Source organism: Salmo salar, chromosome 18 (assembly GCF_965601325.2).
Source record: "Salmo salar chromosome 18, fSalSal1, whole genome shotgun sequence".
Taxonomy (NCBI): Eukaryota; Metazoa; Chordata; class Actinopteri; order Salmoniformes; family Salmonidae; genus Salmo; species Salmo salar.
Genome location: NC_138308.1, coordinates 2869190 through 2884066, shown reverse-complemented (window position 1 = coordinate 2884066; position 14877 = coordinate 2869190). Strand labels below are relative to the sequence as shown.

Sequence of the window (14877 nt, the reverse complement as noted above, 5' to 3'; positions counted from 1 at the left end):
TGTTATTGCTACAATAACCTCACTGCGACAGGTTTGCCATGATCTACTAATACAGGTCCTTTCCCTTATGCATTTCCCTGGTGTAGGCCGCAGCACGTCCTGTACTGCTAGATATAGTCTGAAACCAGCCTGTCTAATGGTGGACCAAGGTATAGTCTGATCACTCATGACCAGAAGATTGATTAATGGAGTTCACCTTATCCCCATAACATTTTACAGCTGATACAGCACTTGTCATAACAGTTGTCATTGGCTACTTAGTATAACAGATAGCTATTTACATCAACTGATTTTCTACAAACACAAATAATACAATACAAAACAAAGCTTAGCTAGTCAGCTAACTAAAGAGATTGGAAAAGTGGTCTTTCCTCGCAGTAGTGTTTGCTTCCATCGTTTGCAACATCCATGCTTGCTTGCAGCATGCTTGTGCTAGCTAAATTAAGGTTTTGCAATTAAGTATTGCAAGCAAGTAAACATCAGTGACCACACATGGATCATTGTTTGTACCTTATCCACCAATAATCAGTGAGATTTAAATCTATAACATCTTGTAAATTGGATGAATAACCTGTAACTTCTATCGCATTTTCCCATCTTTTGACTGCACGCGTCTCAGAACAATCAGAACACAAACTACAGTTGAAGTCGGACGTTTACATACAACTTAGCCAAATACATTTAAACTCAGTTTTTTACAATACCTGACATTTAATCCAAGTAAAAATTCCCTCTTTTAGGTCAGTTAGGATCACTTTATTTTAAGAATGTGAAATGTCAGAATAATAGTAGAGAGAGTGATTTATTTCAGATTTTATTTCTTTCATCACATTCCCAGTGGGTCAGAAGTTTACATACACTCAATTAGTATTTGATAGCATTGCCTTTAAATTGTTTAACTTGGGTCAAACGTTTCGGGTAGCCTTCCACAAGCTTCCCACAATAAGTTTGGTGAATTTTGGCCCACTCCTCCTGACAGAGATGATGTAACTGAGTCAGGTTTGTAGGCCTCCTTGCTTGCACACGCTTTTTCAGTTCTGCCCACACATTTTCTATAGGATTGAGGTCAGGTCTTTGTGATGGCCACTCCAATAAACTTTGGAAGTATGCTCGGAGTCATTGTACATTTGGAAGACCCATTTGCGAACAAGCTTTAACTTCCTGACTGATGTCTTGAGATGCTTCAATATATAATTGTCTGGGGCTGTTTTTCATGATTTGGGCTAGGCCCCTTAGCTCCAGTGAAGAGAAATCTAAACACTACAGCGTAAAAGGAAATTCTAGATGATTCTGTGCTTCCAACTTTGTGGCAACAGTTTAGGGAAGCCCCTTTCCTGCTTCAGCATGACAATGCCCTGTGCACAAAGTGAGGTCCATACAGAAATGGTTTGTCGAGATCGGTGTGGAAGAACTTGACTGGCCTGCACAGAGGCCTGACCTCAACCCTATCGAACACCTTTGGGATGAATTGGAATGCCGACTGTGAGCCAGGCCTAATCACCGAAAATCAGTGGCTGACCTCACTAATGCTCTTGTGGCTGAATGGAAGCCAGTCCCCGCAGCAATGTTCCAACATCTAGAAGAGTGGAGGCTGCTATAGCAGGGGAACCAACTCCAAATTAATGCCCATGATTTTGGAATGAGATGTTGGATGATATGGTTGGATGGTGTTGGATACTTTGGTCATGTAGTGTAGCAACCAGCATAGCATAGTTTTTTTTTTTCATTACGTAGCCAGGGCAGAATTTGACAAGTTCTAGCAACGGGCGCTGCCGCGCTTTTCCATGACTGTGTGTGTGTGTGGACCATTTTAAGTCCTGTCACGTCCTGACCAGTAAAGGGGTCATTTGTAATTTTATTATGGTCAGGGCGTGGCAGGGGGTGTTTGTTTTGTGTGTTTTGGGGTTTTTTGGTTCTAGGGGATTTTGGTTCTAGTTTTCTATTTCTATGTTTCTTTGTCTATGTGTGGCCAGGTATGGCTTCCAATCAGAGGCAGGTGTCTTTCGTTGTCTCTAATTGGAAGCCATACTTAGGCAGCCTGTTTTTCCTGTGTTTTTGTGGGTGGTTATTTTCGTATAGCCTGTGTGCCTTATGGAACTGTTTCGTCGTCTGTTTATTTTGTTTTGAGTGTTCTTTCAAATAAAGAAGAAAGATGAGCACGATACCCGCTGCATTTTGGTCACCGTTCATCGACGCCTTTGACAGAACCACCCACCAGAAGAAGACCAAGCAACGGAGGAAGGAGCAGCAGGAGAAGTATTTGGAGTCATGGACGTGGGAGGAGATCCTCGATGGCAAGGGTCCATGGAGCCAGGCTGGGGAGTACCAGCGCCCGAAGGCGGAGCTGGAGGAAGCAAAGAGGGAACGACGGAGGTACAAGGCGTTGTATCCTCCTATTCAGGAGGTGGAGAGGCAGCCCCAAAAATGTCTTTGGGGGGGGGGGGCATAAGGGGAGTGTTGCTAGGTCAAGGGGGAACCCTAACCTAACTTCCCGGGCTATTCGGAGGGAGCCATGGAGGAAACCAGAGCCGGTCAAGGAGTCAAGTGCGGATGACGACGCTGGATTCCGGAGAAAGGGACTGGTGGAGAGTGAACGACGGAGCAGACACACAGAGGGAGGAGCTAGGCAGCATGGAGGTATGCACACTATGTCGCCCATAAGCACTCAGAGCCCGGTGCGGTCGATACAGGCTCCGCAACGTTGTCATGCGACAGCTAGCCGGCAGCCAGGGAGAAGTGCGCCGGCGCAGCGTATCTGGCCTCCAGTGCGGCTCCTCGGCCCAGGATATCCCACACCTGCTCCACGCACAATACCTTGCATTTCCCAGCACAGCCCAGTTTGTCCTGTGCCAGCGCTTCGCCCTTACCGGGCTATAGTCAGCATTGGGCCAGGGCGGGTTGTGCCAGCCCTGAGCGCCAGACCTCCAGTGCGCCTCCAAGGCCCAGTACGTCCTGTGCCTGCTCACTGCACTCTCCGTCCAGCAACGCTCCTCAGGCCGGAGCCTCCAGCGACGCTCCCCAGTCAGGAGCCTCCAGCGACGCTCCTCAGCCCGGAGCCTCCAGCGACGCTCCCCAGTCAGGAGCCTCCAGCGACGCTCCTCAGCCCGGAGCCTCCAGCGACGCCCTTCAGCCCGGGGCCTCCAGCGACGCCCCTCAGTCCGGGGCCTCCAGCGACGCCTCTCAGTCCAGAGTCTTTGGAACAGGAGCTACGCCCAGAGCCAGCGCCACCTCCGTAGTGGGAGGATTGGCGAAGGGGGGGTGTAGCACAGGAACCGTCGTTGACGGTGGCCACCCTCCCTTCCCTCCCTTTAGGTTTGGGGTTGGTTTTGTGGGTTTTTTTGTTTTGGAGGTGCAGTCGGGGTCTGCACCTTTGGGGGGGGGGGGGGGTACTGTCACGTCCTGACCAGTAAAGGGGTCATTTGTAATTGTAGTATGGTCAGGGCGTGGCAGGGGATGTTTGTTTTGTGTGTTTTGGTATTTTTTGGTTCTGGGGGATTTTGGTTCTAGTTTTCTATTTCTATGTTTCTTTTTCTATGTGTGGCCAGGTATGGCTTCCAATCAGAGGCAGGTGTCTTTCGTTGTCTCTGATTGGAAGCCATACTTAGGCAGCCTGTTTTTCCTGGGTTTTTGTGGGTGGTTATTTTCTGTATAGCCTGTGTGCCTTATGTTTTGTCGTCTGTTTATTTTGTTTTGAGTGTTCTTTCAAATAAAGAAGAAAGATGAGCACTATACCCGCTGCATTTTGGTCACCGTTCATCTATGACAAGTCCTTAGTAATTCAGACACTGAGGAACTTGAAGGTCTCGATCCGCTCCCTACAGCATGCACATCCCCCTTTTCCTGTGGTCTATGATCAGCTCCTTGGTCTTCCTGACATTGAGGGAAAGGTTGTTGATCTGGCACAACACTGCCAGGTCACTTACCTCCTCCCTGTAGGCTTTCTCATCATTGCCAGTGATAAGGCCTACCACCGTTGCATCATCAGCAACTTGATGGTGTTGCCTGCCCTCACCACCTGGGGCCGGCCTGTCAGGAAGTCCAGGATCCAGGTGCAGAGGGAGGTGTTCAGTCCCAAGGTCCCAAGCTTGATGACGAGCTTGGAGGGCACTATGGTGTTGAATGCTGATCTGTACTCAATGAAAAGCATTCTCACATAGGTATTCCTCTTATTTAGGTGGGTGAGGGCAGTGTGGAGTGTAATTGAGATTGTGTCATCTATGTATCTGTTGGGGTGGTGTGCAAATTGATTTGGGTCTACGGTGTCTGGGATGATGGAGTTGATGTGTACCGTAACCAGCCTTTCAAAGCACTTCATGATTACAGATTTGAGTGCTACACAGCAGTACAGGGGAGGGGAAGAGGGAGATGGGGAGGCTGTAGAGGTTGAAATGTAGTGGTGGCTCTGTGAAGTAGGTGACGTAGATGTTGACCGCTGGATCACTGTTGGTGTTCATTGTTGTGTTCATGGTCGCCAAGTTCTGGAAGGTAGAGGCATGAGAATGAGGTTAGCTGAGAAGTGTGTGTGTGTGGCACACAGCAAATCTGTGTGTGTGTGTGGCACACAGCAGGTCTCTTGATATGAAATGTCTTGCCTTATTGGCCAAGCCAAACCAAGTTGATTTAGGCCTATTTAGTAGGGGTTATTACCATCATACCCTGAAGGAGTTGCAAAACACACACACACATGGTGTTGCCAAAGCTTCAGCTGTTTGGCTATTACAAGCTTTGCATGGTAATCAAATGTGCATTTACCACACACACACACACACACACACACACACACACACACACACACACACACACACACACTGTTTGGCTATTACAAGCTTTGCATGGTAATCAAATGTGCCTTTACCACACACACACACACACACACACACCACACACACACACACACACACACACACACACACACACACACACACACACACACACACACACACACACACACACACTTGGCATTTGTACCAATTGGGTAGCTATTAAATTAATGACTACACAACAGTCGCTGCTTGACAGGGTTTCTTCAATGTAGTACAAATCGGGTTTATTAAAATGCACCCCCCCCCCAAATTATACCCAACCCCCCTCCCCCCCCCCACTCGCTATACCCCCCTCATTCCTTCTGCCCCCCTCCCTTGCACAATAACATTTGTAAGTGTCATAGTCTTTAATTCGATGAGGACAAAGCGTGCCTTATCAGCTTAAGTGGAAACACATTGGGACGTTAAATTATTTTTAAGACCAAATGACAGTGAAGCTGTGTGGAAAGGTCACTGGAGCAGCCATCGTCTCGTTAGTCTTTACCTTCTCACTCACACACACACACCCACACACACACACACACAAACACACACATACTCAGACACAAGATATTGAATCCAAGCTCTCTTACAGTATAGACATACAAGTGGCACGTGTGTGTGGGTAACACACACTACTCTACCAAGTTTTCACACTATTCTACCTCTATCTCTCCAGTTTTGCTCTTTTCTGCTTCTTGTACTGTTGAGTCTAAAGCAAATTTAATACTCATACTCAGGGAGAAAGAGATCACCATTCTCCCTACACTGCAACAAATCCTCTCTCTGTGAATCTCAAATCAATACGTAAATTATCCAGTTCAGTTAATTTCCTCAAGATTAGTTAACAATCAGTAAATAGTATCACAGTTTTATGCCGTTTTTTTCTCTTTGTGTGGTCTCTCCATGTGTTTCATCCACCCATTACTATCCAATTCGCTATACATTTCTATATTCTCTTCATCTGTAGGCTAACTGATGTGAGCACCACAAAGGACAAACTCGCAAAAACAAACCACAAACTCCAGAGAGTACAGACATCTTCCACTGTCCAACATCCACTCTCTCTCTCACATTGACTGTGACTCCATACTTAGATGTATGCACTTACACTGACCCAAACACACGCACATGCACACACACACACACACACACACACACACACACACACACACATTTGGGCATAACATATGTAAACAAACCAACACATGTAACCACGTCAGCAAACACACATATATTTGATAAACACATTTACACATTTTATACACACACACACACTAGAATATACTCTAACTTCTTCCGTCACTTCCAGTATCAACTTTTCTCCCTTTCTCTGCTTCTTTGAGAGAGTGTTAGGGAACGCACAGGGAAGAAAGAGGGGACAGAGAGCTGGGAGAGCCTAAAACAATGGCAAATTTCCAACACCGTCTAAGAGCACTAACACTGCAAATACTTACAATCACAACATCTAAGCTTAGCTAACACGGACTGGGAAGTTCTGCACGACTTTTATAGCCAAAGTGTTGCGTTCCACTGTGTAATATCCCATTCTTCACTCACCATTCTGACCCAACACTCTCTTTTCTCCTGTTTACCCCACTTCTCCTCTTTCTCTTCTCCTCTCCACATCTTTTTATAAAGCTAATGAGACTGAAGCAGGGCCCCTCTCTTCTCTCTCACACACACACACACACACACACACACACACACACACACACACACACACATACACACACACATACATACATACATACATACATACATACATACATACATACATACATACATACAGAGAGAGAGAGAACCCTTTTAGTTTCTAGATAGCACCTCTAAGAGTGTACATGTAGGTACATTTGAATGTCAGCGTGTGTGTCTGTGAGCATGCGTGTGCGAGTGTGTGGGCATTCGTGTGCGAGTGTGTAAATGTTTATGTAGCTATGTAGACCAATTCATGTGGTTTCAAGTCGCTGTGGTTGTAAATGAGTATAATGGCTGCATATGGCTGTGCTATTAATATGTGTTAAGTTTTATTCTGTGTTGGTGTGTGCAGGTGCAGGCCACAGATGCAGACCAGGGGGAGAACGGCAGGGTTTTGTACAAGATCCTCTCTGGTGAGTACAACTTCCCAGTCGCCAGGTGGAGATACTTTTCACACTTGCTCGCACAAAAACAAGTACACACAAAAGACTGTTAACAACAACCCTGCACGCTAATCATACCCTGCATGCATAATCATAACGGTTTATTTGAAGTCATACTGTATTAGCCATTTGAAAGCTCAATGATACATTTACAAAATGCAGTATCAAATTACCGTTGGTAATATTCTAGTATTAATATTTGAATCTATACCAATACCCTCATGGCCATCCTGCACGCGATCACTCTTAACCCGCAGCTAACATCTCTCTTTCCATTTCTCCCTCTCTCACACCACTCCCTCTCTGTCTCTCTCCCCTTCCCCTCTCCACCCCTCTCCTCCCCACCCCATCCCCCTCTTTCTGCCTCTTTCTCCGCCCCCCCTCTCTCTCTCTCTATGTGTGTGTCTCCCTATCTCTCTCTCTGTCTGCATGTGTAGGAAACAGTAAAAGTATTTTTACCATCAATGAGCTCTCGGGGCTCGTGACGCGGGGCCAGAGGGCTCTGGACAGAGAGAGCAGCAGCTCCCACGTGCTAGAGGTAGAGGCCTACAACAGAGACCAAGGCAGGATGAGGAGCTCCGTACGGGTAAGTAGAGTAGGAGGGAAGAGAGGGGGAGACAGGGTCGGGAGAGAGGACAGGACTGGAGGTGGAGGCCTACAACAGTGACCAGGGCAGGATAATGAGCTCAGTATGAGTGAGGATGGAAGGAGGATACAGGGGAGGCTAGTGGGAGACTGGGTAGAGGACAGAGGAGGGGAAGGGAGGGGACAGGGCTGGAGGTGAGGAGCTCCATACGGGTGAGAATTGAAAAGGGAGGGGGAGGAGAGGAGAGGGGACAGGCCTAGAAGTGGAGGCCTACAAATAGTGACCGGGGCAGGATGAGAAGCTTTGTACGGGTGAGGCAGGAGATAGGGGAGGAAGAGGGGATGGGGAAGGAGGGGAGAAGAGGAGGGAAGAGGGAATATAGCAGAACATAGAAGAGGAGACTGTTGGGGTCATACATGAGGAGGAAAAAGGAGAGGATATGTGGCAGGATTTAGAAAATAACAAAGGAGGGAGAGGGTAGTGTATTGGGAGATGAGAGGGTGTGGGACAGGACATATTAGAGTATACGGCTGGAGTAGAGTATGGGGCGAAAGGGAGAGGGCTGTAGGGGTATAACATAAAGGGCACCTGTAAACTTGTGGGTAGTTGTCCAGTTATACTTTTTGACTCCCAGTCTCTCTGTCTTCCCCCTACAGGTGATAGTGTATGTGGAAGACGCCAACGACGAGCCACCAGTGTTCACCCAACAGCAGTACAACCGCCTGGGCCTGAGGGAGACCGCTGGCATTGGTACCTCTGTCATCGTAGTCCGAGCCACAGACCCTGACACCGGTGGGTGTTGTAGTGTAACATAATGTACTATAGTACCCATAGCCCTCTGTACAAGCTAGTATTATTGATAATAAATACAGTGTAATGTACATACATATACATACTAGTATGTATTGATAAAGAGACAGGACAACATTATGTCAGCTTCAGAACATCTTTACTAAAATAAAACAGGAAATGCTGTACAGAGCATTCTGGATACTGTAGTACATCATGCTACAGGGGTGTCCCTCAGTAAGCCAATGAAGTGGGATGTTAGAGGGCTCTCCCCGCCTCCATAGTTATTGGTGTTATATGACTCTCATACAGATTTTATGCTGAGTTGTATTGGTCTGTCTGCCCCTGTACTGAAACTGTCATTTAGCTGAGCGCCATTAATCTGAGTGGCATTTAACCCTCTACTTCTGCTATTCTGTGTGGGCTTCCTCTATTCACTTCCCGTCCTGTAATGTGTAGCACAAACACTGTGTGGGAGAACTGTTGGTGTGATGTTGACAGTCACCAAACACTACAACTTTGGTCTACATCACCTCTGAGGACATAACGATGTCATATCCTGCCCACATGTCATGGAAAGTTGGAAATGTCTCTTTGTTAGAGCAGAATATAGATTTTTGGTTATATTGTGGTTGGACATTTTAGATAGGTGTGTGTAGCAACAATGCATGGCTACGTACTCAGTTTTAGTGTAAGAGCTGTTTGAAAAGACCTCCTGAAATTTAAGCCTGGGTGGGATGGAGTTTTGGCCTGCCTGGTGACATCAGTAGTAGTTAATTAACCACTAAGAAAGAAAGTTCCAAACCTCTCTGCCAATAACAGCTAGTTTTCATTTTTGCCCTCTCCATTCGGACCACTCCCAGACAGTCCTAGCAAAATTCTTGCTTGAGAAATTGCTCTTGCTAAGAAGCTATTTTTGTTACTTTTTGAGCATTTAAATTGAAAACAATCACAGTAATGTACTTAAAACCTCTTACATCTAGATGTTCCGCTAGCGGAACGCCTCGCCAATATCCAATGATAGAGCGTGGCGCAAATTACAAACATATGACTATTTTACACCATTTTAAAGACAAGACTCTCCTTTATCTAACCACATTGTCCGATTTCAAAAAGGCTTTACAACGAAAGCAAAACATTAGGTTATGTCAGGAGAGTACCCAGCCAGAAATAATCAGACACCCATTTTTCAAGCTAGCATATAATGTCACAAAAACCAAAACCACAGCTAAATGCAGCACTAACCTTTGATGATCTTCATCAGATGACACTCCTAGGACATTATGTTATACAATACATGCATGTTTTGTTCAATCAAGTTCATATTTATATCAAAAACCAGCTTTTTACATTAGCATGTGACATTCAGAACTAGCATACCCACCGAAAACTTCCGGTGAATTTACTAAATTACTCACGATAAACGTTCACAAAAAACATAACAATTATTTTAAGAATTATAGATACAGAACTCCTTTCTGCAATCGCGGTGTCCGATTTTAAAATAGCTTTTTGGTGAAAGCACATTTTGCAATATTCTGAGTAGATAGCCCGGCCATCATGGCTAGCTATTTTGACACCCACCAAGTTTGGCACTCACCAAACTCAGATTTACTATAAGAAAAATTGGATTACCTTTGCTGTTCTTCGTCAGAATGCACTCCCAGGACTTCTACTTCAACACCTAATGTTGTTTTGGTTCCAAATAATCCATAGTTATATCCAAATAGCTGCGTTTTGTTCTTGCGTTCAAGACACTATCCGAAGGGTGACGCGCCGGCACATATCGTGACAAAAGATTTCAAAATATTCCATTACCGTACTTCGAAGCATGTCATCGCTGTTTAAAATCAATTTTTATGTGATTTTTCTCGTAAAATAGCGATAATATTCCAACCGGTTTTCGTTCAAACACTGAAAATAGAAAATGGAGTCTTCACATGCACGCGCGCACCTGTGTCATTGTTCTCAGAACGACCACTTTCCAAAAGCCGTACTGTTTTTCGCCCAGGGACTGCAGAGTCATCATTCCCCGTTCTGGCGCCTTCTGAGAGCCTATGGGAGCCTTAGAAAATGTCACGTTACAGCAGAGATCCTCTATTTTCCATAAAGAGGCTATAGAAGGACAAGAAATGGTCAGACAGGGCACTTCCTGTATGGAATCTTCTCAGGTTTTGGCCTGCCATATGAGTTCTGTTATATTCACAGACACCATTCAAACAGTTTTAGAAACTTTAGGGTGTTTTCTATCCACATCTACTAATTATTTGCATATTCTAGTTTCTGGGCAGGAGTAATAACCAGATTAAATCGGGTACGTTTTTTATCCGGCCGTGAAAATACTGCCCCCTATCCTAAACAGGTTAATTGTTACCCAGAAATGATTTCATATTGAGATAAAAACAGCTGCATTGGGTCTTAAAGAAAAAATACATTTTGTTTGTTCACTTCTCTCACTTGTTTTGCATCCCTTCTCCAAAACTCCTTCCCTTTACACCTTGCCCTGCAACTCCCTCACCTCCTCCCTGTCTTCCCACCCCTCCATCCAGGTGATGGCGGGGCGGTGGCCTATGCCCTCGTCTCCGGGTCCGACCGTAAGTTCGATGTGGACGTGAGCACGGGCCTGGTGACCACTGTAGACTACCTAGACTACGAGACCAAGACCAGCTACCTGATGAACGTGTCGGCTACTAACCAGGCACCGCCGTTCCACCGTGGCTTCTGCACGGTCTACGTGACCTTACTTAATGAGCTGGACGAGGCAGTGGCGTTCTTCTCGGCGGGCTACGAGGTGTCGCTCCTGGAGAACATCGCCACGGGAACGGAGGTGGTGCAGGTACAGGCGCAGTCGGCGGACAACCTCAACCAGCTGTCGTATCGCTTCGACCCGGACACATCGCCAGCCGCCCTCACCCTCTTCAAGATTGACAGTATCACAGTGAGTCGGTGGACAGGATAGGGTGTAACACCATATTTGCATTTTTCACTCTTAGTGGACAGTAGTGTTAAGGCCAATTCCATTTAAATTCAGGAAGTAACTACAAATCCAATTCCAATTTTCCATTGAAAATATTTTTTCCTGAATTGACTGAATTGAAATTGAATTGAACCCCAACCCTGCTGGATACTGTACTTTGCTCAAAATAGGATTATACTGTATATTTCAAACTAGGATAAATCAGGTTGTTTGTTCATGTCTTTTACTTCTTCTCTCCCTCTCTTTTTCCTTCTCTCTCCATCTATCTGTCCATCCGCAGGGTCGTATCACAGTCACAGGGCTGCTGGACAGAGAGAAGGGGGACCTCTACACCCTGACTGTAGTGGCTGACGATGGGGGACCAAAAAAAGACTCCACTGTGGTACGGCAGTCACTTCTTTCTTTCTTTCTTTTTTCTTTATTTCCTTCTTTCTTCTTGTTTTGACATTATTTGCTTGTTAACTTTTATCCCCTGTATTTCTGGTATATGTATTTCAACTAGGTATTTGAATTACTTTTAAGTATTTTTTTATTTTTGTATTTCACTGGCCTGAACTACAATCCAATGTGTTTTGTAAAAACATACTTTTGAGACATGTCATTAAAAAAAATGTATATTAAAATAGTGTACTTTTCCATTTCAAATGTTATTTGTCATGTGCCAAAAACAATACTGTTTCTCACGCCCTGACCTGAGAGAGTTGTTTTTCTCTGTTTGGTTAGGTCAGGGTGTGACATGGGGTGGGCATTCTATGTGTTGTATGTCTATGTTGTTTTTGTATTTCTTTGTTGGGCCGAGTATGGTTCCTAATCAGAGGCAGCTGTCTATCGTTGTCTCTGATTAGGGATCATACTTAGGCAGCCTGTTCCCCACCTGTGTTTGTGGGTTATTGTTATTTCTGTGTGTGTACGGCACAGTGCGTTACGTTCTTGCTGCGTACCTGTTTATTGTTTTGGCTTCGGTTTCCCTCAATAAAGATGTGGAATTACCGGCCCGCTGCGCCTTGGCTCCTTTATGACAGGGAATTTGAAGATTCAGAACGTGACAGAATAACCCACCACAAGAAGTCCCTTCCGTCTTCAAGAGAGCGAGAGTTGCACCCCTTCTGAAAAAACCTACACTTGATCCCTCCGATGTCAACAACTACAGACCAGTATCCCTTCTTTCTTTTCTCTCCAAAACTCTTGAACGTGCCGTCCTTGGCCAGCTCTCCTGCTATCTCTCTCAGAATGACCTTCTTGATCCTAATCAGTCAGGTTTCAAGACTGGGCATTCAACTGAGACTGCTCTTCTCTGTGTCACGGAGGCTCTCCGCACTGCTAAAGCTAACTCTCTCTCCTCTGCTCTCATCCTTCTAGACCTATCTGCTGCCTTTGATACTGTGAACCATCAGATCCTCCTCTCCACCCTCTCTGAGTTGGGCATCTCCGGCGCGGCCCACGCTTGGATTGCGTCCTACCTGACAGGTCGCTTCTACCAGGTGGCGTGGCGAGAATCTGTCTCCGCACCATGCGCTCTCACCACTGGTGTCCCCCAGGGCTCTGTTCTAGGCCCTCTCCTATTCTCGCTATACACCAAGTCACTTGGCTCTGTCATATCCTCACATGGTCTCTCCTATCATTGCTATGCAGACGACACACAATTAATCTTCTCCTTTCCCCCTTCTGATAACCAGGCGGCGAATCGCATCTCTGCATGTCTGTCAGACATATCAGTGTGGATGACGGATCACCACCTCAAGCTGAACCTCGGCAAGACGGAGCTGCTCTTCCTCCCGGGGAAGGACTGCCCGTTCCATGATCTCGCCATCACGGTTGACAACTCCCTTGTGTCCTCCTCCCAGAGTGCTAAGAACCTTGGCGTGATCCTGGACAACACCCTGTCGTTCTCCACTAACATCAAGGCGGTGACCCGATCCTGTAGGTTCATGCTCTACAACATTCGCAGAGTACGACCCTGCCTCACACAGGAAGCGGCGCAGGTCCTAATCCAGGCACTTGTCATCTCCCGTCTGGATTACTGCAACTCGCTGTTGGCTGGGCTCCCTGCCTGTGCCATTAAACCCCTACAACTCATCCAGAACGCCGCAGCCCGTCTGGTGTTCAACCTTCCCAAGTTCTCTCACGTCACCCCGCTCCTCCGCTCTCTCCACTGGCTTCCAGTTGAAGCTCGCATCCGCTACAAGACCATGGTGATTGCCTACGGAGCTGTGAAGGGAACGGCACCTCCATACCTTCAGGCTCTGATCAGGCCCTACACCCAAACAAGGGCACTGCGTTCATCCACCTCTGGCCTGCTGGCCCCCCTACCTCTGAGGAAGCACAGTTCCCGCTCAGCCCAGTCAAAACTGTTCGCTGCTCTGGCACCCCAATGGTGGAACAAGCTCCCTCACGATGCCAGGACAGCGGAGTCAATCACCACCTTCCGGAGACACCTGAAACCCCACCTCTTTAAGGAATACCTAGGATAGGATAAAGTAATCCTTCTAACCCCCCCCCCCTTAAAATATTTAGATGCACTATTGTAAAGTGGTTGTTCCACTGGATATCATAAGGTGAATGCACCAATTTGTAAGTCGCTCTGGATAAGAGCGTCTGCTAAATGACTTAAATGTAAAATGTAAATGTAAATGTAAGAAGGCCAAGCAGCGTGCGCTGACTGGGAGGACGAGCAGGACCGGGGAGAATGAACGACAGAAGCCCGAGAGGCAGCGGCAAAAACATTTTTTTTTGGGGGGGGCACACGGGGAGATTGGCAAGGTCGGGGTTGAGACCTGAGCCAAATCCCCTTGCTTACCATGGGGAGCGAGTGACAGAGCAAGCACCGTATTATGTGGTGATGCGCACTGTGTCGCTGGTGCGCACTCACAGCCCGGTGCGCTCGGTGCAAGCTCCTCAAAGTTGCCGTGCTAGAGTTGGCCGTCAGCCTGGAAGAAGTGCGCCGGCTCAGTGTGTCTGATCTCCAGTGCGTCTCTATGGCCCAGGTTATCCTGTGCCGGCTCTACGCACGGTACCACCCGTTCACCAGCACAGCACAGTTCGTCCTGTGCCAGCGCCCCGCCCTTGCTGGGCTACAGTGACCATCCAGCCAGGACGGGGTGTGCCAGCCCTGAGCTCCAGACCTCCGGTGCACCTCCACGGCCCAGTGTGCCCTGTGCCTGCTCTGCGCACCCACTCTCCTGTGCGTCTCCCCAGTCTGGTGAGACCGGTTCCAGCTCCCCATAGGAAGCCTCCAGTGATGATCAATGGTCCGAAGCCTCCCGTGACAATCCATGGCACGAAGCCTCCAGTGATGATCCATGGCCCGGAGCCTGTAGGGATGATCCATCGCACGAAGCCTCCAGTGATGATCCATGGCCCGGAGCCTGTAGGGATGATCCATGGCGCGGAACCAGTAGTGATGATCCATGGCACAGAGCCTGCAGCGAAGATCCCCAGTCCGGAACCTACATCGACGCTCCCCAGTCCGGAGCCTCCAGCGACGCTACTCAGCCCGGAGCCTCCAGCGACGCTACTCAGCCCGGAGCCTCCAGCGACGCTCCTCAGCCCGGAGTCTTCAGCGAGGGTCTGCAGCCCGGAGTC

The 14877-nt window shown here is 47.3% G+C and overlaps 1 protein-coding gene across 1 annotated transcript in view; it reads left to right on the top strand.

Moving 5' to 3' along the window:
• Window positions 1–12530, top strand: part of LOC145861836 (cadherin-23) — a 34681-nt gene extending 22151 nt beyond the window's left edge. The window contains exons 9-13 of the mRNA XM_082965454.1: window positions 6853–6913; window positions 7381–7529; window positions 8186–8321; window positions 10868–11256; window positions 11576–12530. Of these exons, the coding sequence (XP_082821580.1) occupies window positions 6853–6913; window positions 7381–7529; window positions 8186–8321; window positions 10868–11256; window positions 11576–11740 (900 nt within the window). The 3' untranslated portion in view covers window positions 11741–12530. The remainder of the gene's footprint in view (window positions 1–6852; window positions 6914–7380; window positions 7530–8185; window positions 8322–10867; window positions 11257–11575) is intronic.
• Window positions 12531–14877: the final 2347 nt, after the last annotated feature.